Here is a 21,303-nt window from a genome sequence, read left to right on the forward strand (position 1 = left end):
CCTTCTTCTTTCCCCTAGCCATTTCTTTTTTCAAAAAAAATTTTTTTAACGTTTATTTATTTTTGAGACAGAGACAGAGCATGAACGGGGGAGGGGCAGAGAGAGAGGGAGACACAGAATCGGAAGCAGGCTCCAGGCTCTGAGCTGTCAGCACAGAGCCCGACGCGGGGCTCGAACTCACGGATCGTGAGATCGTGACCTGAGCTGAAGTCGGACGCTTAACCGACTGAGCCACCCAGGCGCCCCTCCCCTAGCCATTTCTGATGGAAAAGGATTATTTTAACGTAATGAATTATGATCAGAACGACTGTTCCGTGAGAGGCAGATAACATCAATAAGAATAAGATTTCTATGTCCCTGATTCTTCCATCTGAGGAATTTGGAAGTAAGAAGCCTACTTTCGCAGATGAGTTTTAAGATCTTCTGCTTCTTTTCCAGATTGGAATCAGGAATGATGTGATCTGTGGCCCTGACCACCATAGACCCTGTGGGAGACATTGTCTTCTAGCTGACCACAGCCATTCCCAGCCCTTTCTCTCTTGCTGCCTCCCCCTATAGGGGCTGGAGGGCCAGATACACGCTTTTTTGACTGCCTTTGTAGTTAGGTGTTGAGCTATGAAGTCTAGTTCTGGCCCAGGAGTCGTGAGGGAAAGTCTATTGGGAGTTTCCAAGAAAATGTTTTCTTTCCTGATAAAAAAAAAAAAAAAAAAAAGAAGGAACAGTCAGATTGGAGACACTCCTTTTCTCCTCTTCCTGCCTTCAACGATGTTGTGATGTTTGGAGCTTTGACAACTATTTTGTGACCACAAGATGATTCGCAGGCACCATGGTTCTCAAATCTGAATGTGCATCAGAATCGCCCAGAAGGCTTCTTAATATATAGACTGCTGTTATTTGCCCCCAGAGTTTCTGATTCCCAGGTCTGGAGTAGGCCTGGGAATTTGCATTTCTAACAAATTTCCAAGTGATGCTGATGCTGTTGGGCTGGGAACACACTCTGAGACCCACTGAACATGAGGATAAAAATTCCATAGGCTGCTGATAGCAAAACAGAATGGTAGAGTCTGGATGCTGATGGTCTTGTCAGGTAGCTGAATACATGTTAATAACTCCTGTGTCTGGAATTCTCACTCTGTCAGAAAACCACTATTTGCTGAAGCTTTGGTTAGTTGGGTTTCTCATGATCTACATTCAAAAGCATTCTGAACTTACAGAGAGCTGGACACTGTGGAGCGGGCCAGAGAGAAAAATCCAGAGGGATGCTCATCCAAGGCTAACTTAGCATGAAGTAAAAATGGCCACAACAGCAAATATTTTTTTTTTAAGTTTATTTATTTATTTTGAGAGAGAGAGAACACGAGCAGGGGAGAGGCAGGGAGAACCTCAAGCAGGCTCCACACTATGGGTGCCGAGCCTGCGATGCAGGGCTGGATCTCATGAACTGTGAGATCAGGACCTGAGCCGAAATCAAAAGCTGGCCGCTTAACTGACTGAGCCACCCAGGCACCCAAACAGGAAATATTTTGAAACATCTCTTAATGTCAATGACTGTTGATAATAGTAAGATTGTGGGAGTTTTAAAATATTAAGTTAATTAAAAATTTTAAAATCAAAGTAAAACTTAATGACACATGATAGTGCCCTGCCCCGCCCTTACCCACCCTGATGCCCACTCCTCCCAAGTAAGCATTCTCAACCCATTGATTGATTGATTGATTTAGAGACAGAGAGAGCACGAGCAGGAGAGAGACACACACAGAGAGAGAGGGAGAATGCCGAGCAGGCTCCGTGAATGGTCAGCGTAGAGTCTGACATGGGGCTTGAACCTAGGAAACTGTGAGACCGTGACCTGAGCCGAAAACAAGAGTCAGACGCTCAACCGACTGAGTCACCCAGGAGCTCCACATTCTCAACTCTTGTAATGTTTCTTCCGGAATTTACAAATTTACCTAAATGACATGCTTATGCTAGTATTATATACCTTTTAGTCTTTGTTTATTCACTTCCTGCTACGGAAGATAAGAATTTAGATTTCTTTTTGTATTTCTGCCCCCCCTTCCGTGCCATAAACTTCCTCTCCCACCTTTTCCCCATATAGTTAAATAACAAAATTTTGTTAAATTAATGCTCGATGTCTGTGATAGCATGGCTAAATAGTATTGATAGATGAACCTTGCTTACACTTCTTTTCTGGTTAAACTTTTTTTTCCCTTGGAGTCCATAATTGCCCCATTTAAATTTTTTTAAAATTTCCTGTGAATCTATGATTAATTCGTCCGCTCATCCTCTGACAGAAGAGAACTTCCTCTTAGTTCCAACACATCAGCTCATCTATAAATTTCATTTTTCTTGGCACTTTCTGTTCTAAAGTTTGTCTTACGCCTCTAATCAAGAGTAGGCATTCTGCATAACCATCATCCTGGAATTTCCCTTCATCAGCACACTGGGAATGACCTTTATCTTTTTCCTGTACTAAATGCTTTGCTTTCGGGATTTGGTGTTTTCCATTTTCCTAGGTTTACTTTGTCATTTTTTTTTAACATTTATTTACTTTTGAGACAGAGAGAGACAGAGCATGAACAGGGGAGGGGCAGAGAGAGAGGGAGACACAGAATCTGAAACAGGCTCCAGGCTCTGAGTGGTCAGCACAGAGCCTGACACGGGGCTCGAACTCATGGACCGTGAGATCATGACCTGAGCCGAAGTCGGACGCTTAACCGACGAAGCCACCCAGGCGCCCCTGTCATTTTTGACAAAGTATGCACGGGAGGAGAACTGGTTTGGGTTCCAAGAGGAAGCATATGGCTGATGCAAAAGAGGCAATTGAAGACAGTTTAAAGAAGCACGGGCAGGGTTAAAAAACACCAATAAGGGGCATGATGTACCTTGGGGCGAGCAACAGCAGAAAGCCTAAAAGGGCAAGAGGAGAGGGTATTCTCAGAAAGGCCACAGCTGTAGGAGAGGGTCACCCTCACAAGACTCTCGCTGTCATTTAGGGTGTGTTGGCTCAGCCAGCAGGGAGGGAGTAGAGAAAATTATTCAACCTCCCTCCACCGCTGCCCTCCGATTTCCCTCAGAATGCCTCCCATTGGCTGAAGCCAGCCTGCCCTCGAGTTGCACTGATGCCTTACGCTGCACCTGGGGGGCACACAGCAGGGCTAAGAGTAAAGTGGACGTGGAAAGGCCAACAGAGCACAGCCAGCACTGGAGGTAAAAGTTTGAAATCTAGTGTATCTGAGAGTCGCTCTGTTCAAAACTGCCTCTAGAGTAACACTTTGGCTGGTATGGAATTCTGGGTTGGCAACTCTTTTGTCTCAGAATTTTGGAGCCAATGTTCCATTGTCTCCTGGCTTCCAGAATTGCTGTCGAGAACTCTGTGCTATTCTGATTCCTGATGCTTTTTATGTGACTTGTGTTTTTCCTTCCTGGAAGCTTAAGATCCTGTCTTTCCCCCCAGCGTTCTGCTATGTGGTGAGGGGTGAGTTCCTATCATTATACAACAGGGCCCCAAAGTAAGCCCAGGCCAGGTATACTTGTTCTGTCCTTCCTCGGCCCTGAAAATGTAAGAAATATGGATACAGGTGCCCACTCTCCTACATCATCACAGAGGTGCAGCACAACGGCTCATGTGTGATGTTTGGCCATTATTATGCATCTGTGGACAATGCAGCAAGATTGCAATGGTGGTGAGTTAGGCTGGGATTCAGACACTGCTAATACAGACAGCTCTGTCTCCTCTCCTGGAATCTGTGCTGGTTGATAGTAATGGGCAGTTATATTGTGAAACTAGGGGCGAGGAGGGAAGAGGGAGACGTTCAGTAGAAGGAAGGGGCACAAATTGTTTTGAAGAAAGTGGTAGGTTAGTATGGCATGAACAATGGGCCCACCAGGGTCCTCGGGTCTCTGGTGATGGGCCTGAGCCCCCAGGTTAGAGGGAGAGGTTCAAAAGCCAGCCAAGCTGTCTTTAACAAAGACTATGAGACTGCACACAAGTAATCTGGGGCCTAAGTGACAATGTGTGACCCGGAGGTAGGGAGAAGCCACTCTCTCTGTCTTTGCAAGGGATTGCCTGGGATCCGGAGAAGTCTTGGTGCTGTGAGTATCAAGAAGTTGACAGGGACACCAGCCTTCTCACAGTGGGCTCCATTAGCTGTGGAAAAGTGACGCTCTTCCAAGAGTGTCAGGCTGTGGAAATTGACACATAGGAACTGGAAGAGGAGAGGAGGGTCATGTAGCTCAACCCCAGGGCTCAAAGAGTTGGCTTGTGCAGCAGACATATGTATTCAAGGCTGAACACTCAATCCACTGCAAGGCAGGGGAGGCTTTCAAATGTCACAAATTCTCTACACTAAGAAAAAAGTTTGAGGGTTGGTTGAAGAGAGTTGATTGGAAGGACTATGAGTTTATTTGAGACCCTTAGTTCATTTATTTACACGTGACAAATAGAACAGAGCTAGCAGTAAAGTGGGGGAACATAATTATCCAACTTTTAAAAAAAATTTTTTTAATGTTTTATTTATTTTTGAGACAGACAGAGAGAGACAGAGCATGAGCGGGGGAGGGGCAGGGAGAGAGGGAGACACAGAATTCGAAGCAGGCTCCAGGCTCTGAGCTGTCAGCACAGAGCCTGACGCGGGGCTCAAACTCACAAATCTCGAGATCATGACCTGAGCTGAAGTCGGACACTTAACCAACTGAGCCACCCAGGTGCCCCGTTATCCAACTTTCTTAATGAAAGTCATTTTATGAATAGTACCCTATTCAGGTAAAGTGACTGACCAGTCGATTAGAAGCTGGTTTAGTTCTGAGGCAGCTGGGTGGCTCAGTCGGTTAAGCGTCCGACTTCGGCTCGGGTCATGATCCCACGGTCCGTGAGTTCGAGCCCCGCATTGGGCTCTGTGCTGACAGCTCAGAGCCTGGAGCCTGTTTTGGATTCTGTGTCTCCCTCTCTCTCTGACCCACCCCCATTCATGCTCTGTCTCTCTCTGTCTCAAAAATAAATAAACGTTAAAAAATAAATAAAGAAGCTGGTTTAGTTCAACATATGACTCAAGAGTTGACCTCTTAACAAGATGATGATACACTAATGAAAATTTCCAATAGCAGTAGTCCCAAAATATTCACCATACCACCTTTCTGGTAGTATTCTGGGCATTTTGTCACAGTGGTTACTATAATATAACAGTTTTAAAAAGTTTCTGTTTAGTCCTCTTATTTCTAAGAGTTGGGTTTTCAAAATACTCAGATATAAAGACCAAGGAGAGAAACCATCTGGAAGTCAAGCATGATATGTGGTGTTAGGTTTCTCCAATTCATCCCAGTTTTTTGAAATCCACAGATACAAGGTGACCAAACTTGGTTCAGTAGCCACTGAGACAGATAGGAGGCTCTTCTCTCTGGCGGTAACTAATGTGAATCACTTTTATGATAAAATAACACAATCATATTATGGAATAAAGGGAACTGTTTTGTAAGAATTGTCAAGGTAAAATTCAAGACTTCAAAAACAAAATCTGTACTTGGGAAGAGAAGAAATTTGCTTTAGCCATATCCTCAGACCCTGGGATATGCATTCACTTTCCTCTAATAATAATAATAATAATAATAATAATAATAGCAAATACTTGATGTATCTGTTAAGATAGATAGATTATGGGGTGCCTGGGTGGCTCAGTTGGTTAAGCGTCCGACTTCAGCTCAGGTCACGATCTCACAGTTTGTGGGTTTGAGCCCCGCGTCAGGCTCTGTGCTGACAGCTCAGAGCCTAGAGCCTGCTTCGGATTCTGTGTCTCCCTCTCTCTCTGTCCATCCCCCACACTTGCTCTGGCTCTCTCTGTCTCTTGAAAATAAATAAAAATCTTTAAAAAATTTTGTTAAATAAATAAAAGAGATCCCAGAGAGCACTCGCAGCTTTTGCCACATGAGGATACAACAAGAAGTCACTGTCTATGAACCAGGAAGTGGGCTTTCAGCAGACATGAAATCTGTTGGTATGTTGATCTTGGACTTCCCAGTCTCCAGAACTGTGAGAAATATATTTATGTTGTTTATAAGCCACCTGATCTATGATATTCCATTATGGCATTCTGAACTGAGACAACCACCATCATGAAGGCTGATGGTTGCCATGCCAGGGGGAAAGAGAATCAGAGGAGTCTCAAAGCAGCAAATAAATGATTTGGACATGAAGTGACACATCCTTTTTGCTCAAACTCGTTGGCCACAACCAACCATAAGAGAGCCAAGAAAGAAAATCCTACCATGAGCCCGGAAGGCAGAAAGCCAGAAATATTTAGTGAAGAGAATTAATTGTCTATCACTCACTTTGTGGCAAGAGCTGTTCCAAATATATTGCAGGCACGGGGTGCCTGGGTGGCTCAGTCAGTTAGGCGTTGGACTTATGGCTCAGGTCATGATCTCAGGATTTGGTCCCTGCATCAGGCTCTGAGCTGACAGCTCAGGGCCTGGAGCCTGCTTCAGATTCTGTGTCCCTCTCTCTCTCTCTCTCTCTCTCTGTCCCTCCCCCACTTGTGCTCTCTCTCTCAAAAATAAATAAATAAAACATTAAAAAATATATATTGCAGGCGTTAGTTAAGCCTCATAACAATTCTGCGAAATAGGTCCTATTAATATTATTATCATCCCCATTTAATAGATGAAATAACTGAGGTACAGACAGGCTAAGTAACCTGATCAAAGTCACACAGACAGTAAATGGTGAAGCTGAAGATTTAAACCTACCCATTCTGGTCCTGTGGCCTGTGAGCTTAACCACCAGACTATGTAGTCTCTCACTAGATGGGAAATTTTGAGAAGCGCTGTCATAGATGATGGAGAGCCACTAAAGGATTTTTAAGCAAGAGGGTGTGACTCAATCAGATTTGCTATTGAGAAAGCTCTCATTGAAATTGAAACTGTAGGGTTAGACTAAGGCAGGATGGCTATTTGCATAGCGAAGGGATGGAGATGAGGAGGGATTGAGCTAAGATACATTTACTACAATTAACGGGATAATCTTGAGCTTCTGTTTCATCAACTTGAGCCTCTGTTTCATCATTTCTTGAACATGATTACGGTAATACCTACCTTAATGGGTTTTTCTGAGCATTATAAAAAATAACATAAGCAAAACCTGGCACTACTATCTGGAATTACAGAGATCTACATTAAAAATCCCAGCTCTACTACTCACTGGATGACAGAGTTCATTATTCTAAGTCTCAGTTTGCTCGTTTATAAAACACATGTTAGGGGCGCCTGGGTGCCTCAGTCGGCTAAGTATCTCACTCTTGATTTCGGTTGGAGTCCTGATCTCGTGGTTTGTGAGTCTGAGCCCTGTGTTGGGCTCTGTGCTGACACTGTGGAGCCTGCTTGGGATCCTCTCTCCACCCGTCCCCTGCTCATGCTTTCTCTCTCTGTCCTACTCATGATAAATAAATACGACTTAAAAATTTTTTTCTTTAAATGTTTGTTTACTTTGGAGAGACAGACAGAGTTCGAGCGGGGTGGGAGATAGAGCAAGGGAGACACAGAATCCAAAGTAGGCTTCAGGCTCTGAGATGTCAGCACAGAGCCTGATGCAGGACTCTAACCCATGAACCAGGAGATCATGATCTGAGCTGAAATCCGATGCTGAACCGACTGAGCTACCTAGGGGCCCCAATAAACACAGATAAAAAAACAAACAAACACGTGTTGGGGCTCCTGGGTGGCTCAGTCAGTTAAGCATCTGACTTTGCTCAGATCATGACCTCACCTCTAGTGAGTTCAAGCCCCGCATCAGGCTCTGTGCTGATGGCTCAGAGCCTGGAGCCCATTTTGGATTCTGTGTCTCCGCCTCTCTCTGCCCCTCTCCTACTTGCGCTTTGTCTCCCTCTCACTCTCAAAAATAAATAACATTAAAAAACCACGTGTTAATGTCAGAAAAGTTAAATAAGTTGAAAAATTATTACAAGTTGGTTGCAGGTTGAGAAAATTAGCTTAATTAGCTTAGGAGAAAGGCAGAATTCCTTCCAGAGAAAGAACTGAGATTTTGTTTAGGAAAAATACCTTGATGAACTTATGTGTTTATGAAAGTCAAGTCTCCTAAGCATGGATAGAAGAGAAGAGGATTAGACAGAGAAGTAAATGTTTTTGTGGGCTTTTTTTAAATGTTCATTTATTTTTGAGAGAAAGAGCACAAGCAGGGGAGGGGCAGAGAGAGAGGGAGACCCATAATCTGAAGCAGGCTCCAGGCCCAGAGCAGTCAGTGCAGAGTTCCATGTGGGGTTTGAACTCATGAACTGTGAGATCATGACCTGAGCTCAAGTTGGATGCTTAACCAACTGAGCCATCCAGGCACCTGACAAGTAAATGGTTTTGATCAATAAATAGAAAGTGTTGGTTTTCTACTGATGAGATGAAATTTTTGAGGGAAGCCTGGGCTTGGGAGAAAGTAAAGAGATGGAGGAGAGGGTTTCACTAGAGAGAACTATGAGAATCTGGTCTTACCAGCTTCCCCAGTCCATTCTTCCCACCGCAGCCAGAGTGATCTTTTAAAACTACTAATTGGATCATGTTGTTCCCTTTCCCTTAGTCCAGTGCCTGATACTTAGAAGTTTCTCAGTAACAATTTGCTGAGTGAATGAATGAATGAAAACACTTGCCAGGTAGCAGGTGGATCCCTAAAGAAAGAGACTTTTGTGGAGAAGTTCTGTGTAGTGAGGGCGGTTTTGGACACTGATGTTTAATAGTCATTTTAAGTAGTTCCCCATTTGTTTTGCTGTAATCACCCTTCCTCTCCACCGCATCCCCCCAAATAACCTTCAGTGAAAGTCTGCTGCACAAAACAGCACTGTTTGGGGAGGATTTAAGAAATGAAAAAAAAGTATCTAGGCAAACAATGTCCAAAGATGGCAGGAAATCTAATGAACAGGGGAACCCAGAATTCAGTGGGACCAGTGAGAGGTGACCAGAATCCTCTGAAAATGTGGGGGAAGATGTGCTGTCCCCCTTATGGTGGATTAGGGGCTTGGCCCTCCATTTGGCTGTTGAAGAAAAGAATAAGCTGGACGACTTTGGAGTAGCCACAACCCTCAGGTTACATAAGAATGATAAATATTTAACTCATAGAGACGTTTGTTTTGAGGATTATATTGGGATAATTCATATAAAGCACTTAGCACAGAGCCTGGCACATAGTAAGAACTCAGCAAATGTTAATTGTTTCTCTTCACTTTCTTCCACTCCCTCCACTAGCTTTCTGCCAGGCTCCATTCATTCTTTTCCAAGGACACTTAGGGGGCGTGCCCTGTCCTCTCTCCGCCCACCACAAGCTCCGCCCCTCACTTCTGCCTGGCTTGGTTCTTGAGAGGCGGAGCCGAGGGAAGAGCCCAGGGCGACGCGGTAAGGGCGGGGCGCATGCGCGGGCTGGGCTGGGTGGAGGTGGAGAGGAAGAGCTGCCGGAAGTAGGCGGCCGAGGTGGTGGCAGAGCAGGCGGCAGCTGCCAGGGAAACCGAGGCGCGGGACGCACGGCCCGCAGACAGGCAGGCCAGGCGGCGTCTCTGCGCGCCCAGGAGTGCCCCGTTTGCCTGGGCTGAGGGTCTCTAGTCCGGCAGCCTCCTCTGGACTCGGGCCTTTCCCTGAGCCCGCCAGGGGGCGCCGCACTGAGGGGGCTGCAGAGTGGGGGGCGGGCGCGGCTGACAAGAGAAGGGGGCGCCCGGTCCGGCCCGAGGGGGAGGGCTTTTCCCCCCGCTCAGGAGGTGCCCCTGGGCGGGGGACCCGGAGTCCTCACCTCCGAACTGAGGCAGGGGTTCCTGGGGGCGAGGAGGGCGCTTCGCCCTCTGCCCCCGCCGGCACCCTGGCCATGACGGGCAAGTCGGTGAAGGACGTGGATCGGTACCAGGCGGTCCTGGCCAACCTGCTGCTGGAGGAGGATAACAAGTTCTGTGCCGACTGCCAGTCCAAAGGTAGCGCATCCCTCCTGGCGGGCACGGGGTGCAGCTAGCCTCCGGCCGCGCCTGGGAGGTGGCCTGTGTGGGGAGGGGGTTTCTGGAGCTTAGGCCGCCCGAATCACGTTAAATGGTAAGGCGTGCTACTCTTACTGATGAGGCTGCCGCGTGTTCTGCGGCGCCGGGATGGTGTGGGGAGAGGCTGCGAGGGAGAGTGTGAGTGCCTGGGAGGGCCGGTGATGATGGGGGTGGAAGTGGCGTGGTGTGTGCAGGTGAGAATGTCTGTATGTCAGGGCTCCGAAGGAGTTCTGGGCCGACTGTCATTTAGAGGCAGCCCAGAGCTCACCGCCTTCCACTTGCAAAGCTGGGGGCGGGAGCGGGGGGGGGTGGGGGAGGAGGAGGAACTGCAGTGTGTGTGTGTGTGTGTGTGTGTGTGTGTGTGTGTGTGTGTGTGTGTGGAGACGGTGGGGGGGCGGAGAGGCAGAGAGCGGGGGAGGAAGAGAGGGAGGGAGGGGGAGGAGGGAAGTGACATGACGGTAGAAAAACTGCTTAAATAATTTTTTAAGGTGGTGATTGTTGCTGCCCGCTACTTGCGTAGCAGCTCCTTCTGTCATTTTACAGCCTTGCTGAACTCTGTCAGAGTGCATGGGTAGCTTTCTTTCTGGATATGTGAAGTGGGTACCTGCCTTATGCAGTGACACAGTGCGGATTTCTAGACAGCCTGGCCCTGGCCGTGGAGTGCGTTGGAGGACTAATGTATGTGTGTGTGTGTGTGTGTGTGTGTGTGTGTGTGTGTGTGTGTGTGGTGGCAGAAACTGGTACATTGTGGTTGAAGTGCAGGATCCTGTTTAGTCAGTGGAGAGAAGGAAGCAGTGGATGCATCAAATATGTTGTTCCATGATGCTTACCCTTCCAAAGGTGAAATGCGATCATTGTAAATGGGCAAAGCCATTTAGTCTTTGTTTTCTGTGTCCTCAAAGATTCATGATTTGATCCCATTAAAAATCAGTATGATAGGAAAGCTTGGTTATAAGTGAAAGCTTGGTTATATGCACCCAAAATGTATAGATGCAAGATTCTGTAAATATTTTGTTTCCTTATTTTCCTTCTGAATTCTTTGGAATACAATTGGAGAAGTTGGGAAAATACTTTTCCCTTTGGGGAGAAGGGGATAGTTCTATTTGGGGAGCTATTGTTAATTTGCTTCTGTTCATAATGCAGTGGATTTACCACAGTCCTTTGCCATATAGCATATTGGGCACACAGTATACAAGAAAGATTCAAATGTATTTGTATTTGTCAATATCGAGAAAGGAAGGACATGCCTAATTCATACCTTTAGGTAATTACCTTTTATTTTAGAAAATGAGGTTATGAAAGGAGAACAGGGACACGTAGATTTAAATACCTAGTAGTGTATTTTAATGCCCTCTGCTAATAGATAAATGGCATGTGCTCTTAGGAAAAAGGTCCCCAGACTTCTTTCCTGAATTTTTGCTGTAGCAAGAATTTGCTTTAAAAAGTATTTTAGAATCAGGGAGCCTGGGTGGCTCAGTTGGTTGAGCGGTGGACTTCGGCTCAGGTCATGATCTCCCAGTTCATGGGTTTAAGACCCACATTAGGCTCTCTGCTATCAATGCAGAGCCAGCTTTGAATCCTCTCTTCCCCCTCTCTCACTGCCTTCCTCTGCTGGTGCTTTCTCTCTCAAAACATAAATAAACTTTAAAAAAAAGTATTTTAGAGTCAATTTATATTGAGTAGGTTAATTTCTTATAGTTGACTCTTGTTAAATCTTGTCTTAGATCTACTGGAAGATTCAGTTTAAAATTTAGGAGTGTATCTCCTGGCTTTACTCACATTCCCTTATGTCCTTAGTTGACAGATCTGGAGTCACAGTGAAGCAACCCACGAGAGTGAGCATTGCTACATTTGGGGAGTCAGATGCCATTTTGATGATTAGTACTGCTTTCAACCCCCCATTTCTCCTACTACTCATACTTACTCATATTCCAATGAAATATAGCATATGGAAGAGAGAGCGCGATTCATCACTTCTTTCCCCCAAACTTTCCACTGCTCTTTCTTAATAGCATTACTGGGAATCAGGTAATGAAATATTAGTTAATTCTTAATGAGAACTAGTAACTACTGGCTTGTGAACTTTCTTAACTGCTATTAATGGTAGAATTCTGCCTCCTGAAATGATTTCTTACCACACATTAGCTTCACATTTTGGCTTAGTGGCTTCAGTGACTTGGCCATTGTAGTAGACATGTAATGACAAGGTGTCAGTCATCTTTCTAATTTTTTAAAATATTTATTTATTTTTGAAAGTGAGAGACAGAGTGCAAGCAGGTGAGGGGCAGAGAGAGAGGGAGACACAGAATCTGAAGCAGGCTCCAGGCTCTGAGCTGTCAGCACAGAGCCCGATGCAGGGCTTGAACTCAGACTCTGAGATCGTGACCTGAGCCAAAGTCGGATATTTAACTGACTGAGCCACCCAGGTGCCCCAAGTCATCTCTCAATTCAGTTTAATTACACATTGATGAAGCCTCAGCTTATCCATTTTGTGAATAATCTAGCTCCTTCCACTCTTTCAATCTTTGTCACTCATTTTCCTCCTCTTTCCTAATTTTGGTTTCCATAATGATCATGTAGACAACTACCGGGTCATGGAAGTTGACACTTCCATGGAAGTGTCCATGGAAGAGACACTTATATCAGGAGATTAAGTTACCTGTTAGCTCTGGTAAAAAATACATGTAGTGGGAGGAGGTATTTAAAAACTATTGGGTTTGGAAAATGAGATTCAGATCTGAGTTTATTTATCCCTATGTCTCATGTTGTTTCTTACTTAGAAATTGAGATCTAACTATACAGAACTTGGTGAGTGATTACTAATCCATTAATATTAAATCACATAATATAGCCCTGGGCTGCAGACCTATGAGCAGGTATTTTTGTGATGTTCTAAAACAACCCTTTGGTAATGGCTCTTCTGTTTAAAATCTTATACTTGCTTAAGGGTGTTACTATCTTTAGATATGTAATGTGAACACCAGAGTAGAAAACAAGCATGTGTGTTCTTTACGTAGTATGAGCTTTGTTGGTCCTGGGATTTTTAACTCTCTTGAACACAAGACTCACCAGTTTCTGGGACTTCTAAGGCACTGAAGTGATTCCTGTGTGGCAAAGGAAGCTGCTTTGTTACTACCTTTTAAAAAGTGCTTTGACTTACTTTTAGGTCCAAAGATATGGTTTCCTCATCACCCAAGGATATTGTGACCTTTTGGGTAAATTTTTGGACTGATTTAAGTAGTGATAGAACAAAGGACAAGCTTACTAAAAATTCCAGATATGCCAAAGGTAGCTCTACTCAGTTGAGGCTGGGTCCCATTTTTGGATAGAACCTTGTGGGGTTGTACTAGTCCAAGGCTTAATCTTAACTCTGCAGTTCCATAGTCAGTGGCCCTGAAATGACTCCTACTAATCAACCTCTTCAGAGACTGGTTTAAACTAGACACTATCTTACTTACCATGTAAGGATCTTTGTCATGACCTGAATACCTGTTTCCACTAATGGGACGTTACTCTCTCAGTATCAAATTTTTAAAAAAAATTCAGAGCTTTTTAATGAGCAGAGAATTAAAATGGAAGAGATTTGATGGTCTTGTGGAATATTTACTACAGACTGTGAAATACCACATGGAATTCTGGAGTTTGACGGAAACTTTGTAATATTTGGTACTTTCCCCTTCTGCTGCATCCTGTCTCTGAAATGTTTTACCTTGAATTACCTAACCATTGCTTCTGTTCCAGTTTCCATTATATGTTCTTAAATTTATTTTATTTTTAAAATTTTGTGTTTTTGTGAGAGAAAGAGAGTGTAAGCGGGGAAGAGGGGCAGAGGGAGAAAGAGAATCTTAAGCAGGCTCCACGCTCAACGTGGAGCCCAACTCAGGGCTCGATCCCACAACCCTGGGATCATGACCTGAGCTGAAATTGAGAGTTGGAAGCTCAACCGACCGAGCCACCCAGAAGCCCCTATACTTTTAAATGTAAGAGATATCACTGTCATGTGGTTCAAAATGTAAAAGCTTCAAAGGCAAATATGTACAAGAAAAAGTTGTATTCTTCGATCCAACTACTAACTAGGCCCAACCCTGGTTAGCTTCTGAGATCAGACTAGATCCAGGTGCATTCAGGGTGGTGTGGCCATAGACAGGAAAAGTTGTATTCGAATTCCTGATCCCTTGGGGCACCTGGGGTGGGGGGGCAGTTCAGCCAGTTAAGCACTGACTTCGGCTCTAATCATGAGCCGAAGTTCATGAGTTCTAGCCCCACGTCGGGCTCTGTGCTGACAGCTCAGAACCTGGAGCCTGCTTCAGATTCTGTGTCTCCCTCTATCTGTGCCCCTCCCCTGCTCCTGTTCTATCTCTCTCCATCTCTCAAAAATAAATAAATGTTAAAAAAATGAAAAATAGATAATCCCTGATCCCTTAGCCACCATTTTCCCTTCCTCGAAGTAACCACTTTTGGTAATACCTTATGTGATTTTTGAGAGATGATATATACACAAACAACTACTTTTTTGAAAGTGTACTTCTTTTAGTAATCTCTGTACCTAGTGTGGGGCTTGAACCTACAACCCCAAGATCAAGAGTCACAAGCTCTTCTGACTGAGCCAGCCAAGCACCCTACAAGCAACTACATTTAATTATATGCTTTTTCAGTGCTTTCATGCAGGGAGTAATATTACAGTTCATAGCACCTTGCATTTTCAATCAGTAGTATAATATGGACAGCATGCAGGTGCTCTGTCCATGCACATTCATTCAGGAGCTTCTTCATTCTCTCCAGGTGTTTTCTAAGGTGATACCTAGGATATTTTGATTAAGTTCAAAGATATGCCTAAGTGATTTGGAAACATCTGCTCTTGTTGAAGTCATTTTAGAAAATGTCCTAGGTCTGTCCATAGCACATATTTACCACATTTCAGGTGGTAAAGAAGTATAGGAATGGAAGGGGCTGCAGACTTGATGTTGAAACATCCAATGAAACTCCTTCACACTTATTTTAGCTTTGTGGCCTTCAGCACTGCCCTGAATTTTCCTCATTTGAAAAATGAAAGTGCCTTGTAAAATAAATGTTCCACAAATGTAAGCATCACTTGCTTATCACCATCGCTGGTCTGATTGATGCGGCCTTGGTTTTAGTTGTTTCACTTTCTGATTTTATGCCCTTAAATACTCTGGTAACTGGAAGCCATGGTTAGAATGACTCACTCAATAATTCCCTAGTCTTTAAGCCAAAACCATTTCCTATATATGGGGGTTCTGGCATTTTTGCAAATGTACTTTATGGTACCCTTGAGGATGGTCTCTGATTTTTTCCTCACTCTTCAAAATTGTATGAAAGATTAGACCAGGGAACTTTATGTAGAGATTTTCTAAAGTAGTCCTAAATTTTAACTCCAGTAAATTAATCTCTGGCTTTGCTTTATATTTGTTTTGTGTTGGTAGTTAAGTCATTGCGTGTTAAGTAACATTTTTTAGAACATGAACTTTCCTATCAGTTTTTAATTATTTTACCTATATTTGTGACACCTTTTGAGAGGTTAAAAAAATTCCATCAAATCTAGACAACAGAAGAAGTTTTGTGTCCATCTCTAGTTGTTAAACACTCTTCTCTGGCCAAGATCAAATAAGTTTCTGGGTTTTTACAGCAAATGCACCTTAACTCTAACAGTCATGGCTGGGTTGACACAGTTACACTGAAAGTAATTTATCAAAATCCTCATTAGACTGTCTTTTAATATCAACTTGTTAAGCCTGTTCCCTGGGAGATGCTTTCCTATTTGTTCTCCTTGTCCTTTAAATAACATTCTGTGGCAGTGGGATAGGGTACAAAATACCTTATCATTTAAGCGGAACTCTGCAAGCCTCAAATCCACACCATATATATTCTTTCTGAAAATATTTCTCAGCACTTACTTTGCGTCAGACACTGTATCAGGATATGTGGTAGATTCAGAGCTAGGGCCTTTGGTCTGAAGGATTACACAGTTGAATGGGGAAGCAGATGTGTAAACTGATAATGATGCAATGTAGTATTATCATGATGGCACTGTGTGCAGGGAGAAAGGAAAGACTGGAGAAAGCAAACAAGTCCGCCTCAGGAAGTCATGACTTCAAAGGCTGTGTAGGCTGTGTCTTGAATGATAAGCATGACTTTGCTAGGTGAATTTAGGGGACTTTGCATTCTAAGCAGAGGAAAATGGAATGTCCAAAGTTTCCAAAGTAGTGTGTGTGTGTGTGTGTGTGTGTGTGTGTGTGTGTGAGAGAGAGAGAGAGAGAGAGAGAGAGAGAGAGAGAGATTGATTCTCTAGTATATTTTGACTACATGTTGGAGAGTGGCAAGGGATAAAGTTTTTGACAGGTAGTCAGGGGCCAATAAGGTTAAAATCCTAGCCCTGTAGTTGATTTGGTGTATAGTATTGAGATTATGGATATGCTTTAGACCCTCTGCTGTGTAAGAAGCCCATACTATTGGAAGTCTACCTGCTACTCAAATGGAATAATAAGTATTGCAGACATGAAATGTTTTCTAATTGATGAGTAGTAAGAAAGGTCTCAATATTGTGCCCACAAGATCAGTATGGAAGTATGCCGTCACGAGTACATTAAATGATCTTAGAAAAGTCTAGTGAAATGCCAGCAGTAGATATTATGTCATTTCTGGAGTTGACGACGTTGATTTTGAGGCTGAGCATGCTTAGATACTCAAGCGGTTTAAGAGTGCTGAATATTTGATGTGTGCTCTTGGTTGCTGAGTGCTTAGGAGGTGTAAGCAGGTAGCTTGCAGCCTGATCTCTCAGTGCACTTTTCAGCAAACATATTGCTTTCCAATAAACCAGAAAATTACTTTCTTTCTGCATTTTTCATGTGATGTCATTATGATATGTAGGTGGCAGCTTTCTTGGGCACAGTTGTCTATGTAACTGTTCACCACATGAGTCATTGTCTGTTCCTATTCTTCTGCCTGAAAATTCCCTCTTGGAAATGATGTCATGCAGTTGGTGACTGCAACACTTTACTCATTATGCACATTGCAGTTTGCTCTGTATGTTATGTTGATGGAACCTACCTATGCCATAGACAAGGGATAAAGTGACTTGTTAAATGGACTCAGACTCAATTCCTTCAAATGATATCCCCTCGTAATAAAGATGCCAAGAAAGAATCTGCATAACACACACACATGTGTTACATTCTGAGCATACAGTGCCTAACTTCTGTTATTGTGTCTGCTTAAATCCTTATCACAGTTGTACTTCTGTTTGAGCAAGTGGCCAGTTTATGTAGATACTAATTTTGAAGAAGTTCTGTATTGGCCCTGGAATGTGACAGTTCAGCTTACCACACTGAAAAGGTAGGAACCAATCTATGTAGAGTAGAACACTTTAAAGTTAATTCACTTTTACCAAATTCCTCTACTGTTAAAGAAATATTCCTATATTGATACACTTAAAAAAATTATAATGTGCCACAATTAACATGTCCACTAGAATGTAAGCTCTACAGGGGCAGGCATAGATGTAGCTCTTAGTAAATATTTGTTTGAAGGAATGAATTGATCTTGTCATTATAAATCCTTTGTTTCTTACTAGAAGAAATCTTTTACAGATTATCTGAATAGTTGTTTAATTCTTAAGAAAGTTAAGTTTTAAAATATATTTTAAAGTCCGGGACCTGTCAGGGAAACAGAAACCATTGTAGGTAGTACAAGCAGAGGGGATCTAACATACGTAATAGGAACATACGTAATGGATGATGTAAAAGCTTAGCAGGCAAATGGGCTGGTGAGGCAACCCAGATATGAGCAACACCTTGGAGCTACTGTGACCCTAAGGAAATGAGAAGGTGCTCGTGTCACCAAAGGCCAGAAGTCTGAGCTATCTGGTGTAAGCTAGACGCACAGAAAGCAAAGCTGTGTGGTACAGCTGGAACTGTGACCCTGTAAGAGAGCATTACCCTGGCTTCCCTCTTCCTCCTTCCTCTTATCCTCATTGGTGCCTCCCATTGATGGAACTTACCCAGAAATCGGTTGGCAAGGGAGCCTGGGAGATGTAGGTCCCACTGACAGAGTGGAGCAGGGGTAGGATCCAAGTGGAAACAGGCAAGGCACAGGGACACTTAAAAAAAATCTCCATGATGTTATTCTTTCTCTTTATAGGTAAAGAGTTGAGTTATTTTGGACAAGAGATAAGTGTTTTCAGGCAGATACGACCTTGTGTGCTTCTAAAGAATCTTAAGGGTTGCTGAAAAAATAATTAGTCCCAGGAAGTAACGTAACAACTCAGTTATTGAGCTGGCATCCTATATAATTAGGATGTGTGACCAGGAAAATTGGCTTCTGTTGAATCTGTATTTCACTATTTTTTGCTCTAGGAGCAGTTTATCAGTTTGGGTACTCAGAAAATAAGTTCCCACCCCGTCGATCCTGGGAAGTGTTGGGCATGATTGTGTGTGTGTGTGTGTGTGTGTGTGTGTGTGTGTGTGTATACACATACACTAAGCTTGTCTCATCTACAACTGAAAGACTTGAGTCAATAACACGTAAGATGTACAAAGAAAGTTTTAAGGATTTCAGCCTTCTAACATGGTGCAGATGAGACTTTCCTTGACAGTTAAAGTAATTGCAGTGGAGCTAATTTTCCTTGTGCTACACACCATTTTAACTAGTGTTATTGGTTCGTCTGGGGTTTTCCCCCCACAGCTTCAGATAGGTTAGCACTGGGGGAGGGAGGTGAGATCACCTGATCCACTTTCTTCTATACTGGACCTGAAAAGTATTTTTTGTCTTCTAAGGAAGGTTGCTGCTGTTCCATTTAAAGGCAGAGCTTTCCAAGGTACTGCTAGTAGTTTTCTTCTTGATTATAAAATGTTTAATGAGTTACAAGATAGAAGTTTGGCACTTTCTAGAAGGGCTTTTTTTGTCAATCAGGTCACCTGCCTTTGGGCCCCTGCTACATTAATGGAATTGGTGGAACTAGGCCAGCAAAGGTTTTCAGTAGAGTGTGAGTATATTTCTCTTCAGGCTGTTATTTTCCACAGAGGTGACGGGGTAAGGGACTCTGAGTAAAGTTACCGTCTATAAAAATTGCAGATTTCATTGTTCTTCTCTTTCCTCCCAAAATTAATTTCCTCTTGGCAGGTACAATTCACAGATGTAATTAAAGTGTAATTTGGTATTCTAAAAAGCGTATCAGACTGCTTCCCAAAGTACCAGTTCTTTTCAGCCAGTCCATTTCGATTTAAGAGGTACATCTATGCATTTTTTGAAGCCTCATGTTTAATAATTACAACACTTTGCTACTGTATTTGACTCTTCCATTTTCCAAACTTTCTCCTTCCCTACCCCACTCTTCTGGCTCCTGTATTTCCCCACAGGCTTTGTGGATGCTGGTCCATTGATGGCTGAACTGCAGGTCCCTTCCCAGTGGAAAACCCCAGAGATGAGCCAAATCTACCTTCAGCTGTGGCCATCCATCAGTGTAAGGTTGCCTGGCGGTTGTCTTCAGTTTGTCCAGCACTCCTCTCCCTTGCTCCCCCTCCCCCCATCCTCCCTCGTGTGTGGCTGAAACTTGCCCTGGAATCCCGCCTTTGTAACATGTCACTGGGTAGTAATAAGATTTTAATACCGCTGCTGCTTTTCGTTTTCAAGTAATGTTAAATAGTTCTCTGACTGTTTTTGTTGACCATAGCCCTCTTTTGCCCACCCAGTTTGTATATTTCTTATGGGTATTCCGGTTTGCTTTTGAATGCATATAGGATATGGTTTATTTAGAAAGTATTGGATTTCATAAGCCCAACTGGAGAATACTTTGTTGATTTTTTTTTTCTTAATTTCAAGTCAGAACTTTCAAAAAGAAATTTCTTAATCTGAAAGACTGAGAACTGGATCCCTCAGGCACCATTTCATTTCTCCTCACCCAAAAAACAAATGTGTAATGTTCTCATTTTATGATGCGTTGAAAATAATAAAGCGAATACAGGAGTAAAGGAGGCCTACTCTCAGCTCTAGCTCATAAGCCTGGCCTACCGTAATGATTTGAGAAAATAGAGCACCTTCTCTTTTCCTTTTTTTTTTTTTTTTTTTTTAAATTAGCATGCTGTCTTTCACAGCTAGTGATGGAAAGACCGTAAAATCCCCAAGCCTTTACTGGGGCCGCCTGTCTTACATCTTTAAGGCCTGCACATTAATCCTGCAACGTAACTTACTGAAGTACACTCAAAGTTAATTTTATTAAGCTTCTTCCTCTTTCCTTGCCTTACTGGAAGTCCCCCAATGTGTAGATTTAGAAATGAATTCTCTAGAATTTCAAGCCTTGAGTTAAACATTTTGTCTTAATATTGTTTAGATGGTTGCTTTTCTTCTTCTGCCTTCAAAAAATAATTTGTTACAGAATTTTCTGTGTGAACTGGTAACATCTTATGCTGCAATCTAAAGATCGTGAAGGAGAGGGTGTCAGTGTCTTCTTGCTGATACTTTCCCACTTGCCTTATAATTGACACAAGCTCTTCGATGAATAATAGGAAGGACATTCCGTGCTCTTACCAGGATGCTTTTGTTCAAAGTAGCGATAAGCAGCGGTTAGTGGAAACCAATTTATGTGTGGCAGCTGATTTGAGAAAGAAAGAGTGAAAAAGATTTAGGCTCTTCTGCTATGTTGAAAGCATTTGTATTGAAAGAACAGCTGTTTGAAACTGGGGGCCCTGTCCCTCTGAAGGTAGGCCTGAGGAGTTTGGTTAGAGGAACTGTCTTAGACTAGAGGAGAATTGTGAGAAAAACTTTCCTGTAGTGTGAGTGCTGTGTGAACATCCCAGCTTGTATGTGAGAGAAGGAAAAATCATTCGATGCAGCATTGGAAGGAAGATTCCAGAGCAGTTCCTCTGAGCCTTCTGACTAGGTTCTGAAGCTGGTTTGTCTGATACGAGTGACTCAAATCAAAGGCCCATATTGTGGGCAGAGTAAAAATAGGGCTCAGTTTCATTAGACTTCTTTTTTTCTTTTTTAATTTTTTTAATGTTTATTCACTTTTTTGAGAGACAGAGAGCGTGAGTAGGGGAGGGGCAGAGAGAGAAGGAGACACAGAATCTGAATCAGGTTCCAGGCTCTGAGCCATCAGCACAGAGCCCAATGCACGGCTCAAACCCACAAACTGTGAGATCATGACCTGAGCTGAAGTCGGATGCTTAACCAACCGAACCATCCAGACGCCCCTCATTAGACTTCTTAATGCATTTAAGGAAAAGAAAAAATTCATCACCATAGACCAATTATTTTTTGTATTGTGGGATATTGGGGAGTG

The 21,303-nt window shown here is 43.3% G+C and overlaps 1 protein-coding gene and 1 long non-coding RNA gene across 3 annotated transcripts in view; both read left to right on the forward strand.

Moving 5' to 3' along the window:
• The first annotated feature begins 3,388 nt into the window (after positions 1 to 3,388).
• Positions 3,389 to 21,303, forward strand: part of SMAP2 (small ArfGAP2) — a 54,380-nt gene continuing 36,465 nt past the window's right edge. Inside the window, exon 1 of one of the 2 annotated variants that reach the window (XM_042996754.1) lies at positions 3,389 to 3,478. Coding sequence is in view for 1 of the 2 variants with exons in the window: in XM_042996753.1 (XP_042852687.1) it covers positions 9,845 to 9,947 (103 nt within the window). In the remaining variant the exon portion in view is untranslated. Of the gene's footprint in view, positions 3,479 to 9,435; positions 9,948 to 21,303 lie in introns of those variants that run through there. The other variant, XM_042996753.1, reaches the window with a different exon arrangement.
• Positions 10,717 to 19,483, forward strand: LOC122241258. Its single transcript, XR_006221292.1, has 3 exons — positions 10,717 to 10,734; positions 16,281 to 17,360; positions 19,382 to 19,483. It is a non-coding gene; the product is annotated as an uncharacterized LOC122241258 (long non-coding RNA).

Source organism: Panthera tigris, chromosome C1 (genome assembly GCF_018350195.1).
Source record: "Panthera tigris isolate Pti1 chromosome C1, P.tigris_Pti1_mat1.1, whole genome shotgun sequence".
NCBI lineage: Eukaryota > Metazoa > Chordata > Mammalia > Carnivora > Felidae > Panthera > Panthera tigris.